We start from the raw sequence: 22,847 nt of genomic DNA, 5'->3' as shown, positions 1-22,847 counted from the left end.
CTTCTTTCTCCAGCAGTGGAAATCCTCACTGTCATGATCCACCACAGATCCACTTACCTGTTCAACCCTCACATACACATGAAGCTGCAGAGTTCACCTGTAACCATCTGAGCCCGAGATGGACTAGCTAGAGGGCATGCAGTTCTTATTGTTTTTAGCCTGACTCTATCCTGGATAAAATGCTGTTCTCCAAAGTTACCTAGGTTAGTTCTTTTCTTGCCCAAAGTATTTTAATGTTATTTATTTATAGTTGTATTCATTTTGTATTGCTGCACCATAAATTACCATTTAACAACTTAAAACAATACCCATTTATAATATTATCTCATGGTGTCTGTGGTCAGGATTCTGGCTCACCAAGCTGGGTGACCTGGTGACCCAAGTGTTGACTGGGATGCAGTCTCACGTGAGGCCCAGGAATCCATCAGGCTCACTGGCTATTGGCAGAATTCAACTCCTTGGGGTTGTAGAATCGAAGCCCTGACATGTGTCCCCCTCTACAATGTGACAATTTACTCCTTCATGGCCAACAATTGAGTGTCTCTTCAATAAGGATCCACTCCCTCTGGTAGGCATTCACCTGATTGGCCAGGCCCACCATGATAATCTTTTGATTAACTTAAGACAACTGATTAGGGACCTTAATTACATTTGGGGGGGAAAATCACTTTTTTTCATATAATAAAACGTAATCAAAGAGTGACATCCCATTCAATTCACAGGTCTCACCCACAGGCCAGGAGAGGCCATTGAACAGGGCATGCATCCAGGAAATGGGAACCTTGGGAGCCACCTTAGAATTCTACCATCTGTCATAACTAGTTAGAGTCATTTCTTACTTTTCATAATTCATTCTGGGGTTTCCTTACATTCCAGGTGTATTTTCTGATATATTCTTTCTTACCCAGGGTAGTAGACTACAGATATTGTTGTGTACTCTTACTTTTTAAAAAAAACAACATATCCTGGAAATAGCACATATAATCTTACAAAAAATATCCTTAATTTTTAAACGATTTCATAATATGCTGTTATGTGTATGAAGGCACAACAATTTATTCAACCACTCTCCTATCAATGGGCATCTAGGTTTTTCCCAGGACTTGACATTATAAGCAATATTGCAGCATATAATGCTGCGTGTGTGTACTTTCAAGTTGTTAGGGATGGTAGAGTCCTAGTTGGGAGATTTCTGGGTTAAAATATATATTAAATATGTATTAAATTATTAGCCCTTCGTATTATTTATTGGGTTATATTATTATCTCAACACATAGGTATATTAAGTGGTAAAATAAAGTGTACATGGGTAATTATATTACCAGGTTTGTAAATATGGAAATGTAATATGCATTAAGGTGTGAGCCCATTGTCTGTCAGATACATTGCAGATATCTTCTCCCAGTTTATCATCTGTCTTCTGATTTTTAAGATTTTTTTTTTTTTGCCATTTAAACTTTTAAAATGTTTATGGAATTAACTTTATTTACTTACTCTTTTATTGCCTTTGGACTTTGAGTTATAGTTCCAAAGATTTCTTAGAGGAATTCACTCATCTTTTCTTGTATGGTTTTGATTTTACACTTAGAATCGTTAATCCATTTGAAGTTCAAAATTGCATATGGACTGAGATAGGGAACTCACTTTACATTTTTCCAGATGGTTACTCTACTTAGTTGCCCCAACACTATTTGTTCCAAGTTCTATCTTTTTTACCCAAGTTATTCAAGATACCACCTTTATCTTTTCATGTGGGGTAATTTTAAAACACTGAGTACAGTACATTATATATGTATATAAATTTATAGTGCTTCTAGATAGAATTGTCTCCTGTAGAGAATTTAATTTTATTCTGGTGGCAGTTAAACTAGGATGAGGCCATTCTTATCCAAAGTCTTGAGATGATTCAAGACCAGTTTCAGTGTTTCTAAGGAAATACCTATTTCCAGGTTGTTCTCACTCCTAACGTGTAGTCTTTGGGGTCTCAGCTGAAATCCTGGGGTGATCATCAGGTTCTGTCCACATTGACAAGACCCAGACCCTAATTCTTGTTTTCTCAGCACTGTGAGACCTCTGAGGTCACAGCATCGCTGCCCCTTTTCACATGGCTTTTCTGTCTCTTGGCCTGTGTTTCTCAGGATGAAGTCCCACTGCCTTGTTTTCTCTCTAGACCTTAAAATATCTGAAATTTTTTTTAGTATTTTATCTTTCTTTTATAAGTGTTGTTGGTAGAAACGCTGATCTCAAATTTCCACTTCAAGCCATGAGCCTTGAAGTGGATATTTGAGACAGCTTATACTATGATTCGAGTCATTTTAAAGATCAAGTCAATAGTATCATTCAAACCATAGATTAAAAGCAGGAAGGCATGCAAATCATACATGAAAAAAATAATGGACGTGGAAGACAGATCCAATTTGCAAATAATGGGACTTCTAGATGGAGAAAAATGAAGACATTGAGGAGAGGCAATAATTAAACAAATAATAGAAGAACATTTCTTTGAGCCAGTTCATGACCCAAAACCTGTACATAAGAACTGCTTCCTGGGTTCTAGGTGAGATTGTGGAGGAAAGATATGCATAAAGCATATGTTGGTAAATTCCCTAACTCTCAGTGCTTTCAAACAAAAGAAAGCAAACTACTTACGAAGGAAGTTTAATTAGCCTGGTATCAGATAGACTGGCCTCAGAGTTTGCACCCATAACTGGAGGCCAGAAGATGCTGGAATCAAATCTGTGAACTGTGAGGGGACAGGACTACCACCAAGAATGCACCATCCAGACAGCTTATTATTCAGCAGACCACTGGGAGAACATGAAAGCAGATGAGCAAGCAAGGACTTAGTGACTGTCTCTCCTCGCACCCCAACTCAAGAAACTCAAGAGAAATATTTGATAGGCGACTCTAACCCACAAGTGGAAACTAGAGACCTCAAGAGGAGGGAAGATGAAGAAGAAAAGAACGTTTGGGAAGGACAACACTATATGTGTCCTTGAAGGAGAAGATGCTAGGTCAAGGGAAACTTGAATAGTCGTTTCAAGTTAAAAACATTAAACCAGCTTAGCCAAATCTCAAAGTGGCGATGGGAGTGAGGGAGGAGAGAGGAGAGTGGGGAAGCTCAGTGGGCCATCAGAGGGTTATCTCTCTGTGTGAAGTACCTTGTCCTCGAGGTCATACTAGGACATAGTCTTAAATTGCCTGAACACTGGACAATAAACCCCCACTTCACAGTAGAGCCTGATGCTTCATAGCTGTCTTTCTCCCTCCTCTTTTTAACGCTGAGAAATGAAAAAACCCAGGAAGGGAGGCTGTGTGGGTGAGGGCCCCACTCTGCGAAGGAGCAGCTGTCAGGATGTGGCGCTGTCATGTTTACAGGCCGAGTGACCTGAATGTCAGCTGCGCTGGTGAGCAAATGCTGCACAAGGGGTCAACGTAAAATAAAGAGAGGAGACAGCTGTTCTTCCCTCTGCTTTTCTCTCCCAGGGTTTCAACAGTTTGCCATGCTGGGCTGTTTGGGTTGAAGTGATACTGCACATGGGAGCCAGGGACCATTTCACATGAGGGAAGCTGGGGCCGGAGGGGACGGGCATTGAAATTGGCTGCCACTCATCTGGGATCACAAGCTGAGAGAGCTGCTCAGTAACCTTGAGGTGGCACTTGTGAGTCCTCCCAGCCTTCACCCCCAAAGGCACAGCCCTCAGCTTGTTCGTAAGGAACAACCGCTCTCAGGACGGAGGACAGAGGGGATTCTTCTCTTGTGTTGTTCTGTGTGGTTAGGGATTATTACTGGCAGAGGAATGTTTGCAATCACATGAACAGAACAGTTGCTGTGGACATCTGTGTTCATGGAAACAAATTTTTGTTTCATAAAATCTCTCCTCTTGATAACACGATGGAAATGAGAGTCTACATATTTTTCCCCCGGCAAAAAGAGGCTCATTGTGCTTTGTAGTAATTAAACATGGTCATTATAGAAGATGAGACAATACAAAAGGGACAGAGCATATTTTAAGACACCAACGATAGAGCTGGATACATGGTTCTCTATGTAGATCTGCATGTGATTGAAAACAGTGAGATACCTGCCATATATGCAGGTATATAATTTGATTTTATTTATGTAACACTACATCTTGGAGAGGCTGTGTCATCATAAAAATAGGCCTATATCACTTTAAAAAATTAATGTATTAGGAGAAGGGGCTCCTAAGGTGACAGGAGAAGAGTTGACTTTGGAAGGTGGGCACATGGTGTAATAGATCTTGTAACACAGAAACCCACACCTGAAACCTATATGTTCATGTTGACCAATGTCACCCCAATCAATTGAATTAATACATATTTAAGTTTAAAATGTATCTATTTTAAATTATAGTTGGCATACAATATTATATTAGTTTCAGGTGTACACTATAGTGATCCAATGTTTATATACCTTATGAAGTGGTCACACAGTAAGTCTGGTACCACCTGGCACTGTACAACCTTATTACGATGCTATTAACTGTGTTCCCAGTGCTCTACTTTACATCTGTGACTTATCTTAGGGTGAAGGGTTAGATCTACATCACCATTTTAATGGCTTCACGGTGCTCTGTACCTTCTACCGGTATGTATCATAATTTCCTGGTGGGTGTGTTTCTTTGCTGTCACATTGCGCGTTGGTAAATGCTGATTGAGAACGTGTCTGCAGGCTGGCGGAGGACTCCGAGGAGGAGTGGCTGTGGGAGGAAATGGGCCCTGCGGCTGACTCTCTCATCACATCTGGGAGGAACATCATGCTGGTGGCTCAGAAGCTCCGAGTTCAGCCAGAATGTCAGAGCCACCGGGAGGAGCTGGTGACCACAGCTCAGCAGGTCCTGCTGGACACCATGAAGGTGAAGCTGATGTCAGAGCTGGCTGGCGGGCTGGCCTGGGCAGAGAGCTCATTGCTGGGAGGCGTGGATGTGGCATGCTGCTCCCACAGTGGACCCCTTTCAGGTGTCCTGCGGCCCAAGTTCCTGCCAAGGTCACAGGCACAGAGTTCATTACCAATTGAATGAATGCTAAGTGTGGAAGCTGCCATAGGGAGCTGAGCAGACATCCTGAGCGAGGCTCTGTGATCTTAAACCTATGTGCAGCCCGCCCACCCCACACATCCACCAACCCCTAATGGAAGGTGTCACCGAGGGCTTCATTTCCCACCGACCCGGGGCCAGGAGCTATTGGAGCAGCTACAGAAACCTCGGCAGCTCTCAGCCTCCAAAATGAAAGTTCTGCTTATTGACCCCCAGCTGGGAGGCCCCGGGGCCAGGACAGCCCCTCAGCCTCCAAACGCTCCCCACACTCCGTCCTGACGTGCCACTAAGGGGCACAACTCTTCTTGGTTGACACACGCTCCCTGTTGGAATGTGTTTGCCATAAATATGGTCAAATATTAGTAATGCTCATCACTGAAACTTTAGTAGTGTGGGTTACAGTGGGGTGAATTTGTAATTTAACAGAACCTCATTGAAGGGAGATGGAAATGAGAAGATGAGAGCCAGAGGGCCTGGGCACGTGGTGCGGGGAGGGGAGCGGAGGAAGGGCTGGCTCCTGGGAGCTTCTCTGTGGAAGGGGAGGGAGAGAGCCAGCCGGGGGCGGGGGCAGGCAGGGGAGAGTCTCAGGGCGCTTCCCGGACAGGACAGGCATCTATCTCCCCAGCCCCATCACCTCATCCAAGCATCAAGTCCCTCCAACACACCCTTTCCTTGGTTATGTCGGCTGCCATGTGGACAGGTGATGGCCTCCTCTAAACCGGAGACAGGCGCTCAAGCCCAGACTGGGCCCCCCATTGGCTGTAGTTCGAATTCAGGAGGTTTACATTTTCAGCCACATTGACCCCCAACTAGAGTTTTCTTTAGTGTCACTCCTAGGTGCCTTGTTGTGGGCGGGTGGAGCAGGCTGACATTCAGTTCTCTTTAGTGTGGGAAGACTGGATGGTTATTTGTAAACCCGTGTGGGATTCGGGAAGCTCTCAGTCGCTCCAGACACCTGCAGGCCTTTCAAGCTCCCTTCTCCTCCCCTCTGCCCCACAGGTGCTGCTGCTGGAAGACGCGGCGGCGGCTCGGACCGCGGCTCGGGCTGCAGGCCGGTGCCTGGCTTGCCTGGACGCCCTGGAGGAGGCGGGCACGGGCTCACCCCGGGGACCCTGGATGGACCTGGCCGGCGCGCTGCTGAGTCTGGGCCGCCTGGGCGCGCGCTGGCCCGGGGGGCGCCAGCTGAGGAGCCGGGTCCCCGCACTGCTTGCCACCCTCCGCGCCTGCCCCCCGCGCCCGCCACCGGCCGCCCGGCGCCGCCTGTTCGCTCCGGCCCGGGAGGCGCTGCTGGAGCTGCTGGCGCGGCTGGAGCCGGGCATCCCGGAGGCCCCGGCCTGTGCGCGCGGCGCGCTCCCCCGCCGCCTGCGGCAGCTGCGCTCCCTGCTGGCGGCGCCCGCGCCCGAGCGCTCGCGGGGCGGGCTGGATGCCGCGCTGGCCGCCCTGCTGGGGCCCTGCATGTGCCTGGCGGCCGGGGCCGCGCCGCCCGAGAGGCAGCGCCTGGTGGCCCCGTGCCGCCGGCTGCTGGAGCTGCGGCGCCGGGAGCCCCCGGGGGAGCGCGCGGCGCTGCGGGCCGCCACCGAGGCGCTGTCCCGGGGCGTGCGCGCCGGGCTGCTGCGCCAGATCCTGGGCGCGTTCACCGACACGCAGGGCCCTCTGCAAAGGCTGGTCCGGGCCGCCTCGGCGACAGCACCTGTTCGCTCCCCGCGGGGCAGCGAGGCCGGGCCCGAGAGCCTCCAGCTCCTCCTCGCCGCATTCCAGGAGCAGGCCCAGCAGATGCTCCGAGTGGGCCACTTGGCCTTGGTGTGCTGTCCCCGACCACAAGCCGGCGGGGACTTGGAGGTCACCATGGCCGGCCTCTGGGGGCTTGTGGTCACGGTGCAGCAGCTTTTCTCCCAAGGCCCAGGCTGGAGCCCTTCCGCCCTGCAGGCCCTGCTCCAGGCCTGGGCCACGGCCTCTGCGCGCCTGTTGGCGTGTTTTGACGAGGTTCTCAGTATTCCCGAGTTCCTGAGTGTATCCGTTCAGGAGATGGGCAAGCACTTGGACTTCTTCACCTGGGCCTGGAGGAGCGGAGACGCCTGCGAGTTTCCCAGGCTGGTGGCATACTTACAGGGCCGCGCCGCACACATCGTGCAGGTGATGAACAGATACGTGGACCAAGATCGAGACCCCATCTTCCGGAACGGCCTGAGAGTCTTGATCTGGCAGTTAGAGCAATCCTCCCTGGTCCTGGGTGCGGCCGCTGAGCGCTGTTCAGGCGGGCACAGCGCTCAGGACACAGATGCATTTCTAACGGTGGCAAAACGTCTCATATGTGCCGCTCAGAGCCTCCAGGAGGGGCTGGATGGGACGAACCACCCCGATATCCTCAGCCCGCTTCGGGACCAAGTCCAGAGGTCTGACGTTGCAAGGAGACAGCCTCTTGCTCTCCCCAGCCTCCAGGACTCCCCAGCTCCAGCACTGACGCACCAGAGGGGGCCAGGGTTCGGGGAAAGTGATCCAGGCACTTCCTATCCACCCAGGAGCCATCTTTCCAGTCCCTTGAGTCCCAACACCTGCACACAGAGTAGGGGCCCTCCACTCCCCATAGTCAGCAAGCTCACTCTTGCTGCAGAGAGCTGTAGCCACCAGCCCGTGTCCTCAGCCGGCAGCACCCCTCAGCAGCCGGGTGTAGCTGTGGCTGCAGCTCAAGAGTCCCTGGCTGGGGAGGGACCACTGGGGTCAGAGAGGATGAATGGACTCCAAGAAATCCCGGTGCTGGCACCTTCTGCTACTGTCCTGGCAGGGAAGACAGCACACTGCACAGCTGCCAGGACCAGCAGGCTTCTGGAAGTATCTCTCCAGCTGTCTGGGAGAGCCAGGGCCAGCAGGCGGGATTTGGTAGCTATGGCTGGTGACTGGTACCCTCTGTGTCAACAGCTGTTCTGTCACCACCCAGCAGTAGATCTTCCGGGGAGCGCGGCCGTGTTCATGGAGCTGCAGCAGAACTTAGTTTCAATGGCTCAACTAGCGGCCAAGGGGGGGCCCATGGATTTGGGTAAGAAGGACCCCGGCCCGATGGGGCATCCAGAAGCACTTTTACAAATGCGGGGCAGGTTGGAGGAGGCAGAGACCCACGCTAAACAGCTGCTGAACAAGGTTCTGGTCTCGGATGGCCTCCAAGCCGCCATAGCGTGGGAGGAGAGCCTCGGGGACAGGTGCCTGCAGTGGGCAGTGGCTGTCCAAGGCCTGCTCCAGTGCATGGAGAGGCTCAGCGGGAGGCAAGGACTGTTCCTCCTGCCCCTGCGACAGGCTGTGAGGGACCGGCGGGGGCTGCAGGAAGGGTTGGCTCAGGCAGCAGATGTCTCTCAGAGGCTGCAGGAGGCTGCCAGGCTGTCGAGGCCGCTGTGTGGGGATGAGCGGGTCAAGGGTGAGGTGGCCTTTCTGGGCAGGGAAGTCCATGTGCTCACCGACGCTCTGCTGGACGTGGCACAGATCTTGGCCTCCTCCCCCAGGCCATCTCCCAGCCTGTCCACACGCTTTGACCTTCTCTGCTTGGAGCTCACCCTCAGGGCCAAGGCCCTGACCGGCCACCTCGGCAGCATCAACGCCGACTATGGACGGGCCCTCCAAGATGCCTTCAGCCCCAGGCTCTCTGTCTGTGAGGACCCCCAGGCCCCGGGCCTCAGACCCCGCAGGCCGGAAAGCTCCCTGGAAAGGATGGTGTCTGGCATCCAGGCTGTGCAGACGATCGTGGCAGGAGGCCAGGAGGCCGGGCCCAGTCGGGAAGGCCTTCTGGTGGCTCTGGAGAGCATTCTTGTCCTCACCAAGGAGGTGGCCCAGAGGGTCCCTGCACTCCAAGAACCCCCGGAGGAGGGGGGAGCGCACATCCCGGACTGGCTCCAGTGGGAGTGGGCGGCCAAGGCCCACCACACCGTGGCCCAGCTGCAGGCCTGGCAAGGTGGTCACAGCGAGGCCTGCAGACTCCTGGCGAGGTGCTTGAGGCCCAGTGATGAACAGGACCCTGCCCGGCCCCAGCTCCACCTCCAGGAGGGAGCCGCAGGGGCTGCTGCAGCGGGCAGGGTGGAGTCTCCGGGTGCTGCCCCAAGAGATACGCCAGGGAGCTCTGCAGAGACCTGCACAGCCGGCCCAGCCGTCACCGGGACCATTGCGGCGGACCTGGACACGGTAGGACAGCAGCACCCCCCCCCCCCCCCTCCTCAGCCCGCTTTCTAGGAACCAAACCTGTTGTCGAGTTCCAGCAAAATCTGTCCCGGTGCCCATGTGTATAACTCACCCCTGGCAGGCAGCACGGGCACCTCGGAGAGCCCAGGGTCGGGCAGCAGATGACCTGGGATGCGCCTGCCTCTGCCATTGCCCAGCCCTGAGCCCACAGAGAGGCTCTTAGCTATTTTGGGCTCAAGATTCCAATCTGGAGAATGGGAGCATTGGTGCCTTCTGGGCAGCGGGTTCCTGCAGCGTCCACATGAGATACTTGCACATAGTGAGGGTGCTGTGTGGAGTGGCCATACTTACTGACCTCCAGAAAGTTTGCTGAGTCGCCCAGCTGCAGCGAGTGGCGTTGCTGTGACTGACAGCTACCCTCTATGGCCCTGGCTCCTTGTGCCACCATTCCTGCCCGGCCCCCATCAGGGTTCTTCTGTTTTAAGCAGCAGGGACCCCAGCTGAGTCAGCGTAGGCAAAAGGGGAGGACTTGTTGGGAGGTGCTGGGTCTGGGACACCCTCCGGCACTGTCATTTCTTCCCAGGGCAATGGACAGCACAGTCGGGCATTAGATCTCAAACACTTGATTTTCTTAGACCGACTGTGATCAAAGCCAGTGGGAGACACTGGGGGGGGGGGTGGGGGGAGAGGGGTTGGTGGGGCCTGAGAAGCTCCCTAGCAGAGAGAGTGGCCAGAGTTTTAGGCAAACCTGCTCCCTCCCCTTTGCAACCTTGTGCTAGGAAGCCCAGAGCCTCCAAACCCTGCCCAGTCCTCTCCTGAGATGCAGTTGACCAGATCACCTGTTTCTTCACTCCGTTACTTTTCATCTCTTTACTTCCCTTTTCTTGTAATTACCTTGAGCCCTGGCCGGTGTGCTCAGTGGTTAGAGCATTGGCAGGTGCACCAGAGTATCACGGGTTCGATTCCTGGTCAAGGGCACATACCTGCGTTGTAGGTCCGATCCCTGCCAGGGCCTATGAGACCTATGAGAGAGGCAAAAATCGGTGTGTCTCGCACTGATATTTCTCTCTCTCCTGTCTCTCTTCCCTCCCTCTTCCATCCACTCTCTCTAAAAATCAATGGGAAAAATATCCTCACTCCTTGGTTGAGGATTAAAAAAAACAACAAAAAACCATTGCCTTGTGAAGGGGCCCTGTTCCCAACGTAGCTGGGCGGGCAGGCAGCTCCTTCTCCCAGCCCTTCCAGGCTCTCTGGCCTCCCTGGCTCCGGCCCATCTGCTCAGATAGCCTGTGGGCTCCTCCTTTTCTGGTTTCCCACTGGGACTTCCCCGACACTTAATGCCACCGGCTTCACTGACAGCACATCCATGTCTGTCAGCTCACCTGACACTTTCCCCTCCTCATCAACACCTGCTGGCCGCCCGGCACAGCCGCCCTGGGCAGACACCACAGCAAGCTCGTTCAGAGCCCTCCCCCCACATCCCAGAACAGCACCCCCAACCGTGAGCACCTGTCAGAGCCTGCTGGGGCCTCATGGTTTGGGAAGGGGTTCCTCGGCGCCTGCGCACTCGTACGTCACAGCCTGGGCACTCCCTATTTCTAATAGTCAGCGCGGCTACGGGGCCTCCAGCGTGGCCCCCCTCACCGCAGAGGAGCCTGGGGACATTTCTAGCTTTGGAAGCGGAGGGTCCCTGTGGTTGCATGTGAGACACGAGCTGAAAAGAACATTCCCGACTTTCCTAACCCTTAGCTTAAGGGCCATCGAATCACGCGTTTGCCATTTTCTCCCTGTTTTCGCTCACTGCAGTTGAGCCTCGTCCCAGATGAGTCATCTGGCCCATTGGGGTCCCCACGGGCCCTCGGTGTCATTGGCCAGGATTTGGGCTCCCAAAGTTTCCCGAATTTCAAGAACCTATAGATCCCCCCTTCTCCCGGGTGAGGTCCGCAAAGTCACGGCGGGAAAGACACTGCTGTTGTAACGATCCTGGGATCGGACTTTGCCAGGTTCCAGTTTGTGCAGATTCTGGGTGAATGGCCCCGAGGGACAGGGACCCGCCGTTTCCTCTTCTCGCCGTTTTCCCGTGGGCTAGGAGAGGTGCTGAGGGCAGCTGGCATGTGGGCAGTCGGAAGCCCTCCGGGTTCCCTCAGTTTCATGGTGACAAGGCCGTTAACCTCCCCTGGTGGTTGGAAGGTCCCCGCAGCAGGCGTCTCACCAGCTCTGTCTTCCCCCTGCAGCAGCCCTGCGGCGGCCCGCCCTGCGCCCCTGGCGGCCAGGCCTGGCGGGGGGCAGAGCCGGAGCGGCCCCCGCAGGACCACAGCACGGACAGCGGGAACAGAATCACCCAGATGACCCAGGACATGGCCGAGGAGGTGCTCCTGATGGCTCAGAGTCTACGGAGCAGAGGACGCCTGCTGGTACGTGGCCTTCGGGGACGTGGGAGATGGAAAGACTGGGCAGTAGGGAGGGGGTGGGGATGGGTACCAGGCGTTGCCCTCCAGGGCCTGGGGCTCCCCGCACAGTAGGGCCACACTCCTACTCGGCTGCTCAGCACTTAGCGCTTTTGCATGCTCTCCTCTTTCTCTGTCTACTGCATCATAAATGTCACTTTACCGCTCCTTTCCTCTCCTCTTTTGGGCTCAATGACCACAGTTTTGTCTTAGTCACCAGAAAGATAAATTGTCAGAAGCTGCGGCCTAATGAAATCAAGGATTCATTTGTATTCCAGAAGGATGACTAAGGGGCCACTTACATCTTTTAAAATTGCCCCAAAGAGAGGTAACAGGGTGACAGCCTCCGCAGGCCCTGTTCAGGGCCAGCATGGCCTGGAGGGGAGGGCTGCTGCCTCCGGGAGGGGCCGCTTCCACCCTGGCCCTGTCCTAACTCTCCTGGCCCTCGTCCGCATTCAGTTAAGCATTGTTTACCAACACTGAGAAAATGAAAGAGTGGGGACCAGAGTGAAGAGCCAAAACGGCTCCAAAGCCATTTGGAAAACTCCTTCCATGTTGGTCTGCCAGGTACCAATGGCTCCTGAAGCCATGGCCAGGCTGCGTGGGGCCCCATTTCTCATCCTGGGTGGAAAGGGAGTCCAGATGAGAAGGCTGGATGTCAGGGTGCCCCCTGACCAGGTGACTACAAGCCAACCTAGCAGCCCCTAACACCTGCCAGTAGGACCTGCCATTGTCCCATCCCTCCTCCCAACCCTGCCCACTTCAACCAGCCAGTTTCTCATTGGACTGTGACCCCAAGGTCCTTAGGTCAGACCTGGCAGTGGTGACCTCTTTTTGCTCACTGCTATTCCTTTCCAAACCTCTCTGATATCCTAATTCATACAGGGCTTGGGTGTCGGCCATGGTGTGTGGTCGAAGGGGCCAGGAATATGCAAATCCTGGGGTTCCCAGGGAAATGGCACCTAAAGAAGAACCAAAGGATACATTGTTTAAACATATGTTTTTATTGGTTTTAGAGAGAGAGAGGGGGAAGGGAGAGGGAGAGAGAAATAGAAACATTGATAAGAGAGAAACATCCATTGCCTGCCTCCTGCATGGCCCCTCAGCGGGCCTCGAGGCTGCCCTGACCGGGAATCGAACCAGCGACCTCCTGGTGCAAGAGATGATGCTCACCAACAGGTCCACATGGGCTGGGCCTAGAGGATAATTTCAGTAGTGAGGCTCGTGCCTGGTGAGGTGGAGGAACATGAAGAATTCTCCTCCAAACCCTCAAATTCCCATCTTCCTACCAAACCGATTTCAAGCACCAAAGTGCCTGGTGCTCGGGAGTAAATTGGAAAGAGCTTGAAATGGCAGTTAGAGGGCCACAGGCCACACAGGCGGGGGACCCGGGGTCCTGGCCGGGAGCTGGGAAACTCTGTGACCCTGGGGAAGGGCATTAGACCTCGCCAGCACTGTGGCTGGTGCAGCTGGAGGACGGCAGGAAGATCGAAGGGGTGTCCTGTTTGTTTTTATTTAGTCCTCACCTGAGGATATGTTCATTGCTTTTTAGAGAGAGCAGAATGGAGGAGAGGGAGGGAGCAAGGGAGAGAGAAAGAGAGAGAAACACTAGTTGCCTCCCTCACTCGCTTTGACTGATGATCAAACCCACAACCTAGGGATGTGCCCTGACCAGGAATCGAACCCGCAACCTTTTGGTCTACAGGACGACGCTCCAACCAGCTGAGCCACCTGGAAGGGCAGCATCTCCTTTCTTGGCGGAGATCTACACCAGACTGCTCTCTTGTGGTCTGGGTTTTCTTGGGCACCTTCGAGTCCTGGTTTACGGCCTCCCATAACTCGAAGGTTATGGGATGTTCAGCTTGACCTCCTCAGTTGAGCCCCTCTCCTTCCTGCTGGAGACCACGTTGAACGGTGTTCATTCTGCAGAAAGTGGTGCCAGGCACCCTTTGCCACCGATTTCTTAGGGGAAACTGCGACAGTATTGCTTGCCCCCTTCTTTGTCATTTCTTTGGATTTAGACCAAAGAGCAGCTCATCGCCTCTGCCAGGAAAGTTGCGACGTCTGGACAGGACTTCGCCAGGCTCACCCGCATCATTGCGAAGAACTGCATCGATCACAGGTGTTCTCAGGAGCTCCTGTGTGCCGTGGAGCAGATCCAGACCCTGAGCAACCAGCTCCGCATCATCTCCAGGTAGACGGTGTGGTGGGACCGGCTGTGGGGGCAGCTGTGCTCTGTGGTCTCAGGCTCCAGAGGGCTGGGTGGGGAGGAAAGGCCTTTTAACGCTTCATCCTCCAAGAGCCTGCATTGATTCTGGCAATTTCAAATTAATACAGAGGACCAGAAATGCATTTAAGCCACTGTTGTTTCTTATTTTATCACAAATATATCGGATAATATATGTAGGAAAGAAAAATAAGACTTAACATGGAAAACTTGTCCCTGAGTAGGTACGAACATAGAGTAACCGTAAGGATTTTCAGGAATCAAATCCACCGGCATTGACACCCCCCATCTCCCTTTGCGACATCCACACGCATGCTGGTGTTTGCATGACAGGCTCCATCTACAAACTCAAGACTGTGCTTTATAATTATGTTTAAAATTTTACCATTAGCGATCTATTTGTTTTTATACTAATAATATAACCAAAAAAGCCAGTTATCAGTAAAAATAATTGTAAAGTGGAAGTATTTTCAGTGTTATCTGTCCAAGAAAGACTATGCTAGCACATAACTTATGCTAAGGTGAATTAATTTAATGTGCCTGAACTCTGGAGGTGAGGTTTTGTTTGTTTTTGTTTTTGCTTTTTAAATATATATTTATTGATTTCAGAGGGGAAAGGAGAGGGAGAAATAGAAATGTAAGTGATGAAAGAGAATCATTGATTGGTTGCCTCCTGCAAGCCCCACGCTGGGAATCAAACAGTGACCTCCTGGTTCATAGGTTGAACTCAACCACTGAGCCATGCTGGTTGAATGGGAGGTGAGCAGTTTTGCTAACTGTTGCTTACAACAGCTTTCGTGTTGACAATATACAATGTCATAAGTATGGACCAGTTTCATTTCAACTCAAGTGCCTTAAAGCTACACTACACATTCATCAGTAACGGATATATATCTATATATAAAAGCTTAAGTGACTGAATGACCGAACAACTGGTCACTATGATGCACACTGACCACTGGGGGCAGATGCTCAATGCAAAAGCTTCCCCCTGGTAGTCAGTGCACTCCCACAGCCAACCTCCCTAAGCCTCTCCCTCGTCCCTGATTGGCCTGATTGCTGGCCAGGCTGAGGGATCCCATCTGTGTAGTGCATGAATTCGTGCACCAGGCCTCTAGTTTGTAATATTCTGATATTATGGAAAGCTGCTAGTTTACATTTTAAACTAAAAATGTAACCTGGTTACTTTTATCTAGGACAGTGATTTTCAACTAGTAGTGTTGCAAGAGTCAGGGCACTGACCTCTTTTCCCTTAGATTGTCAAATAAAATAATGACAATAGCTAACACAACATTAGCCATCCAATGTGAATAAATCAAAATTATACCTCTTTTCTTTTGGTCATATCAGCAAAAACAGTTGTTGTTGGTTTTTTGTTTGTTTGTTTGTTTTGTGTGTGTGTAGCAGAATTTTAGTAATTAGTTTCTGTGAGCTATGGCATGAAAAAGGTGGAAAATCACTAGTTTAGGAAATATCTCAGGCACATATCATCTCAAGATTAGCTACTCAAATTTCTCTACTTAAACTACAGGAACTGCAATGAATTAGCACTTCAAATCCAGGTGCTCAAGGTTTGTTTAAATCAGGCATGGTAGGACGCGCACACATGGAAATGACTGTCAGAAAGGAAGAAGACCCTCAGAGGGCCTAGGAGCAGAGCCACGTGGGCCACGCGGGGCCACGCAGGCCCATGTAGGTCCATGCAGGGTCCATCAAAAGCAGGAGTGAGGGGGAAACAGGCCAGAGCCTTGCTATGGTTTTCTTGGGAGGAGTAGGCAAGAGGGGCGAGCAGGTTCCAGGGGTTTAGGATCTGCTGGTTTGACTAGTTTCCAGGGGCTCTGCAGTGGGAGGAGGTGAGCTGGGTTTGGGTTGGTTAGTTTGCATATGGAAGGTGCATTTTCAGGTGACCATTCACTACCTCCAGGAATTGGCTCTCCTTGGGAGGGGCCGCCTTTCCAAGGTGAGCCAGGCCCTAAACTGTCAGTGCTCAGATCACAGAGACAAGGCCTGCTTCTTACAGTGTATTTGTCAAGCTCTAAATCCTAAAGGCTCTGAAAGTCTGAGATTTTACCCAAGTTCATTACTTAAGTATATCTCTTCAGTTACTTTCATTAAAAACACTTCTTGTTAATTTATAGATACCATATGAGTCATACTTTCTTAGTATCCAAATGTACATTTTTACTTTAAAACGTCAAATTACTTCATTAGCACATTCTTTCTCTGAGTCTCACATTGCGAACACAAAGGCTCACATTGCGAACGCTCTGGCATTGGGCTGTCTGAGGTTCGCCTCTCACCCAGTGGGATGTCAGCTGCTTTCCTCCTGTAACCCCCAGTGTCAAGGCTTCGTTGGCCAGAAGCAAGTCCTCTGAGGAGCTCCTGCTGGGAAACGCGCAGCAGCTCCTCCGGGCCGTCTCCAAGACTGTGAGGGCTGCAGAGGCTGCGAGTCTCAGGGTAAGTGCTGATCCCAGAGCAGGTGCTGGCGTGGAGCACACATGTGCAGGGCTGTCACAGCCCGACAGGAACATGATATACTGTATACATGCATGAGGAAACTCAACTTTCTTCTTAGTTGTTAAATTCAACCTGGCCAGGTAGCTCCTTTGGTTAGAGTGTCATCCCAATACGCCAAGGTTACAGGTTTGATCCCTAGTCAGAGCACATGCAAGCATCAACCAATAAATGGATAAACAAGTGGAACAATAGATCAATGCTTCTTTATCTTAAAAAAAAAAAAAAAATCAACTTGATTCTATCCCAAACCTGCCACTTGGTTTCCTGTGTGTTTCAGTTTGGCTAATTTCTATGAACCTGCCTTCAGTTTCACTGATTCTTTCTTCAGCACTGTTTAGTCTGCTGATGAGTCTGTCAAAGTATCCTTCATCATTTACCATGTTGTTTTCTTTTTCTTATTTTTAGCATTTTCATTCAGTTATTTCTAATAATTTTTTGTTTCCTGCTAAAAATTCTCCATCTGTTCATGCATTTCATCTACTTTTTCCACCAAAGTAATTAATACATTAACCATAGTAATTTTTAACTTCCTATCTGATAGTTTCAACAAGTGGCTCATACCTGAGTATGGGTTGTTCAATTCCTTATCTCTTGAAAGTCAATTGTTTTCTTTTCTTTTTTGCATGTCTCATAATTTCCCCCTGGAAACTTGACTTTATGTGTAGACTGGCAGAGATGAACTGAATAGTATGTAGGCTTGAAAATGGCACCCACTTCCCTTAGCCCTTCGTGTGGGGGTGAGTCAGGTTTTGAGCTGTGTGTGGCTGTTATAGCGATAGCCACCCCTGATGTGTTTGGGGTTTGGGTTTGGGTGTCCGTCACTCTCCCTGCTCCGCTGGCAGCATGAGGCCTGCTGTGCACCTGTGAGCTGCTCTCCTCCAGGTGCTTGCCTCCCCACAGCTTCCTTGTCACTCGTGACTCACTGCCTGGAGGGGATGTGGTTCAGCCTCAGTTGAAGGCAGGCTGGTGTCCCAGGTCTAGAGGTTGGGGCTTTCTCACTGATTCTACTCCTCCCCAGTAATAGGAGATTTTGAATGTTATGAATTCAGGACCATTTTCTGCTCTTCCCCCCCATGTAGAGGCCTGTATTCTGTCTCTTTCTCCTCTTGCATGGCCTCACCCTATGTCCTATGGATGGCAGGGTGGCTTTAGGTCTTAGTTTCATAGCAGACAATGTGGGCAGGGGTTCCTGCCTTTGGTTGCTGTGTTGGCTGCTCCCACACTAGGGACATTCCCAACCTCCTGCTCTGTCCCAGATCCTTCTCAGGATCCTCGAGGAGGGCCCAGAGAGAGCCTGAGAGCAGGCGTGGACTGTTCTTGGCTCCTGGCTCTGTTGGGTCCTGTATACTCACACTTGTGTGCACTTGGCGATTAGCAACATGTTAAGAATTTCAGCTAAAGTCTTCTTATCAGTCTCTGGTAGCCCGTCTTTCCCCTATGCTCTGTCCTAAAGGAGCCAGTGAAGTACCCGCATTGTGTGAAAGTGACTGTCTTTTCTTAGATTTCAGGCTAGTTGATGTCCTTCAACCTCAGCTCCCTAATGGGTTCAAGGAAAGTTATGGCCCTGGCCAATTTGGCTTAGTGGATAGAGCCTCAGCCTGCGGACAGAAGGGTCCTGGGTTCGATTCCGGTCAACGTACCTCGTTTGCAGGCTCCAGGGCGAGTACAGGAGGCAACCAATGGATGTTTCTCTCACATCGATATTTCTCTCTGTGTTTCCCTCTTTCTTCCACTTTCTCTAAAAATCAATGGAAAATACCTTTGGGTGTGAATTTAAAAAAATGATACTGAAGAAAGGTTATGGTTTTGTGAATCATCTGACTTTCTTGTCTGGGGGGGGGGGAGCAATCCCCTCTCCAGCTTTCTGTGTCCAAGTGGAGGCTGGAAATGGAAACACCTGAATGCCTCACAGAACACCTGTCCAGGGCCTTGACACATGCTTCATGGGTATCATTCTGCCTGGGAGATGGGCCTCTACCCCTTAACCTCTGCCACGTCTCCCCACACCTGGCTCCTCATCCTTAGGCCCAAGCTTACACTCCGCCTCCTCAGGAGATGGAACACCTCCCATACTCAAACTATCACACCCAGTTTTCTCTTTTAGTCCCTTGTATAACTCCTTATAGCACTTAGCCCAATTTGTAGTTACAGGTTTGTCTGTTTCCCCCCTTGTATTTATGTATTTGACTGGCTCTTTTATTAGATGAAGTCAGAGACTGGGACTAGTAGGCTAGTGCCTGGAGGTGCTAAGTACGCAGAGGGAGAGTTTTCATTTCAAGAAGCATTCAGTGAAAAGCATTTGGAAAATGTGCATATTTTAGCTACAAGTTTCAGAGTATTTTGAATATAAAGGAGATTGAGAGAAAAGCTCAGGCCTGGCCATTAAGGAATAGTGTCCCTCCATCCATCACAACCACGCCCACAGCCTCGTGTTGGTCCTACATCCACACCCACAGCCTCCCGCTGGTCCTACAGCCACACCCACAGCCTCCCCCTGGTCCTACAGCCACACCCACAGCCTCCCGCTGGTCCTGCAGCACCAGCCTAGGCCAGCCAGTCCACGGCCTAATCTCCAGGCCATCTGAGTGCAAGTGAACCTGACATTAGAGCCGAGCATACACCTGTGTTCTGGCTCTGCTCAGGCCGCTCGCTGGCCAGATCCTTGGGGCGTTTGCATAAAGCAAAGTGAATATGGCACAATCCAAAGGAGGCAGAATTTGGGGTAAAGAGAGAGTTTTAAAAATCACACTCTCAGAACATCTTACATTGATGAATATGCGGCTCTTTGCACTGTTGTGCTTCTCCTTCCAGAATGAGTGGTGCCCACCCAGAGGGCCTCTCCGAACACCGTTCCCTGGTCTCTGTTAACGCAAAGCGAGATGTCAGGAAACCAGCCCCGCCCCTCAGAGGAATCTCCCAGAGCGCCGGGCAGCGGACCCGGGAGAGGGTGCAGTGTCCCCGGGGCTCACCTGTCTCTCTTTCCGCCAGGGTTTGAGGCAGCTGTCCTCCGAGGCGGAGGAGCAGGAAGTTGCCGCCTTCTGCATGCAGTGGAGAAGGAAACTGCTGCAGCACCGGCTTCAGGAAACCTCCAGCCAGGACTGCGATGAGCTGGGCCTGCGGAAAACCAGCACGAAAGCTCCCCCCAGGCTCGCAGCCCTGCTGCCAGAGCATTACGAAAGCTGAGAATCGTTCTCCCGGATGCTCTCCGACACTGGCCCTGAGGCTCTGGTCGCCATGGGAACCAGCCTGTGGGGACAGCGGTGGCAGGGGTTGGGTGGGTGCTGGCTGTAATTAATTTTCTCGCTAACCTATCTTGCAGCCACATTTGCTCAGCCTCGCTCGTGTCCTGCTTCCTCTCTATGTATTGGAGACGTTTGAGTGATGCGTCACCACATTTTCAGTGTCTGCCTCCTGGAACATGTCACGAGGTATCTTCTCAATGCACCTGGCTCTGGCTGAGAGCTGCACGCCCGTGCTGACAGGCTCTCTGAGCCAGGGATCAAACGAAATAGGAGCCGAGGCCTCGGAGCAAACTGCCCCATGGGCTGCAGTGAGCTCTGGGCTCTGAAAACCCCGATGCTTGAGGGGATGGAGGCTGCTCTTCGGCAAGTGTCCGTGGGCTACAGAGTTTAGGTCACACACCGCAGACGTGGAAAGGAGTGGGCTCTTACCTTTATGCACTGGGGCAGGGCAGGGAACCCTGTGACACTGTGCTGGTCCCGGGGGGACCACTGGTTGGTATCCATCATTCCAATCAGGGACACCCACACTCTGGCCTCTCCCACTGGATATGTACTGGGGTGCACCATGGCCTTCTGGTTGAGGAGTGCCCCAGGAAGTATCAACCAACCTCCCTCAGGACTTTGCCCCTTCTCGATTCTTTAAAAAAAAAAAAAAAAGTATATATAAATATATATATTATTGATTTTTTACAGAGAGGAAGGGAGAGGGATAAAGAGCTACAAACATCGATGAGAGAAACATAGATCAGCTGTCTCCTGCACACCCCCTACCAAGGATGTGCCCACAACCAAGGTACATGCCCTTGACTGGAATCGAACCTGGGACCCTCCAGTCTGCAGGCCCATGCCCTATTCACTGAGCCAAACTAGTTTCGGCCCCTCCTCGATTCTTATGGCTCAAAACCATGGGGGCCCCTTCGCTGGCTTCTGATGGGCGGGCACCTCATTTTGTCAGAGGGCATCCATACCATAGAAACTGAGAGTCCTGATTAGGACACAGAAAACACACTCACACAGCAGCGACGGGCCTCTGCACTGGTCTCCTCCCAGAACCCCAGCCACGGCATCACAGGCTCTTCATCCACTGCGCCCACGGACACAGTCCACACCCGTCTGGTCCGCCTGCTCTCCTCCTGCTGCTCAGGATTCCCAGGGAGGAGAGAAAAGGGCCTCCTTCCTCCACGCCAGCCTCACTCCAGCCCTGCTCTGCGTGGCCCCCTTTAGGGCACTGCTCACTGGTATGTCGGAGGAAGAATAAAGAGACGTGGACATCCCTTCCCACGAGGCTAGGGTCCTGCTGCCAAGTCTCATTTTTGAGCATCAAAGCTGAATATTACTGTCATTCTCTTTGTGTCTCTGTAACCAACTGCAATAGTCTCTTTCTCTCCTCTGTACTGTCCCAGCCTGATGGATGTCATAAGCCAACGAGGCGATAGTTTGCAAACTCGGAAAGACAAAAGAGAAAGTCCATTAATAACCCTCAAAATAGCACCCCTTTACTGATTTCATGATGCTACTTCGAGGAAGGAGGCGACCTCAGGGAAGCTGAGAGGCTTCCTTCCCTCACTTTTTGGAGAAGTGGTTCCAAGGTTAACGAAGGACACTCTGGGGCCCTCGAGAAACTCTGCTGTGCTGCAGGCTAAAGGCCAGTGGACTTCCTGTGATTGTCATAAACGCTGGGCAGCGGCGAGCCACTGTGGAGGATGGGCCAGAGCAGAGCCACCTCATGTGAGGGTGTTGGAGAAGCACACCGTTAGAGTGGAATGCTTAAGTAACACTGGACAGTCCTTTCCTTGTAGCTTCTAAAATGTGTCCTGTGCTTGATCCTTTGGCATTCATCACAAAGCAGGGAGGGAGACTCGCTTGGCAGTGTCATTGGGAAGCAGTCTGTCTTCCCCATCTCAGCAGCTCCGCGGCCACGGGCACCGATGAGCACTCACATGCCGGTCTGACACCAGTGACGAGTCCCTGTTTTGTCCCCGAGGAAGCGACGCCGAGTCCTGACTGGTCCACTGCGACCTCGCGCAGCGGAGAAGTGGCCACAGTCAGGGCTGCTCGACACGTAAATCCAGGGCCCCCTCGTCCTGACTGAGCAGACAGGAGAAGCCACAAGACATTTTCTCATGAGGTTTCCAACCTCTGAGGGAAGCATGAGTCACCTCATTGTTGCTCCAATCATAGTGGGGGTGGGGTGGGCGGGGAGAGGAGTGACCAGGCTCTCAGAGAGCCTTTCCTGCCAGGGGATCTGACGTTGACCCTGGAGTTCCGCTCTGCTCCAAAGCAGCCTATTTGCTAGCAACCTCTCATTCAGATCCTTTAATAGAAAACTAATTTCTGCTCATGTGACATACTTCCCAGAGCAAACGCAGCATGGGGACACAGGGCCTGCAGGATGGAAGTCGGTGTAGTGCACGCAGCTTCCTGATGGATACACTGGCGGCCACGCCCACCCCCTCTCCCTGCAGGAAGGCAGGAGTGGGCTCCATTTACAAGCTCTTATATGAGTACACGGCTCCACTACACTTAGTCTTTAAATGATGAATGTATTAAAGCAAAGCAATGCACTGCCAGACAAATACTATTAGAAACATTTTATTTAAAGTCAGACAACAGAAAGGTGTCACAGGAGAAAATTACAGAAACTTGCAACAACAGAATGTAACCTTGCAAGAGTTATTAGTGAGGAAAAATAATAGATATTCCTGATTTCACCAAGCGATTTGCTTGTCCTTAAGCAGAATAATTTATCAATTCAGCAAAATACTCTCATTGCTGGTATCTTTTGAACAGAAAGGAGATTAAAAATGTAGTTAGGCTAATAAACTGGTATTTACTAAAACTTACAGAGTGAAACCATCAGGAGAGCATTTCCCCAACATTTGTAACTTGGGGAAAGACAGAACTTGGGGAACTGAAATAATGCTAGGAAATTAAAAAAGAAGTCCCATTTCATACTGAATAGGTTTTACCTGGATTTCAGCCCGTAGATGGTGCTTGTGGGTCTGATAGAAAATAGGCCATCCTAAGTCTGGACACAGCTCCACCCTCCACACACACACACACACACAAACACACACACACACACACACACACACACGACACATTGCCACCAGCACCCTTGCTGCGCAGGCACAGAAACCCTGTACTAAAGCAGTGACCTGAGCCCTGGCACCCTAGAGATACGCTCTTTCTA

General features: G+C 51.4%; 1 protein-coding gene across 1 annotated transcript in view; it reads left to right on the top strand.

Moving 5' to 3' along the window:
- Window positions 1-19,610, top strand: part of LOC311631156 (uncharacterized protein) — a gene marked incomplete at its 5' end in the record, with an annotated part of 30,130 nt that extends 10,520 nt beyond the window's left edge. Inside the window, 6 exons of the mRNA XM_084900972.1 lie at window positions 4,697-4,880; window positions 6,060-9,224; window positions 11,495-11,635; window positions 13,690-13,862; window positions 16,235-16,352; window positions 19,401-19,610. Of these exons, the coding sequence (XP_084757098.1) occupies window positions 4,697-4,880; window positions 6,060-9,224; window positions 11,495-11,635; window positions 13,690-13,862; window positions 16,235-16,352; window positions 19,401-19,595 (3,976 nt within the window). The 3' untranslated portion in view covers window positions 19,596-19,610. The remainder of the gene's footprint in view (window positions 1-4,696; window positions 4,881-6,059; window positions 9,225-11,494; window positions 11,636-13,689; window positions 13,863-16,234; window positions 16,353-19,400) is intronic.
- Window positions 19,611-22,847: the final 3,237 nt, after the last annotated feature.

Source organism: Pipistrellus hanaki (genome assembly GCF_964339955.1).
Source record: "Pipistrellus hanaki genome assembly, chromosome: 12".
Classification (NCBI taxonomy): Eukaryota; Metazoa; Chordata; class Mammalia; order Chiroptera; family Vespertilionidae; genus Pipistrellus; species Pipistrellus hanaki.
This window is presented reverse-complemented; position numbering and strand designations above follow the sequence as displayed.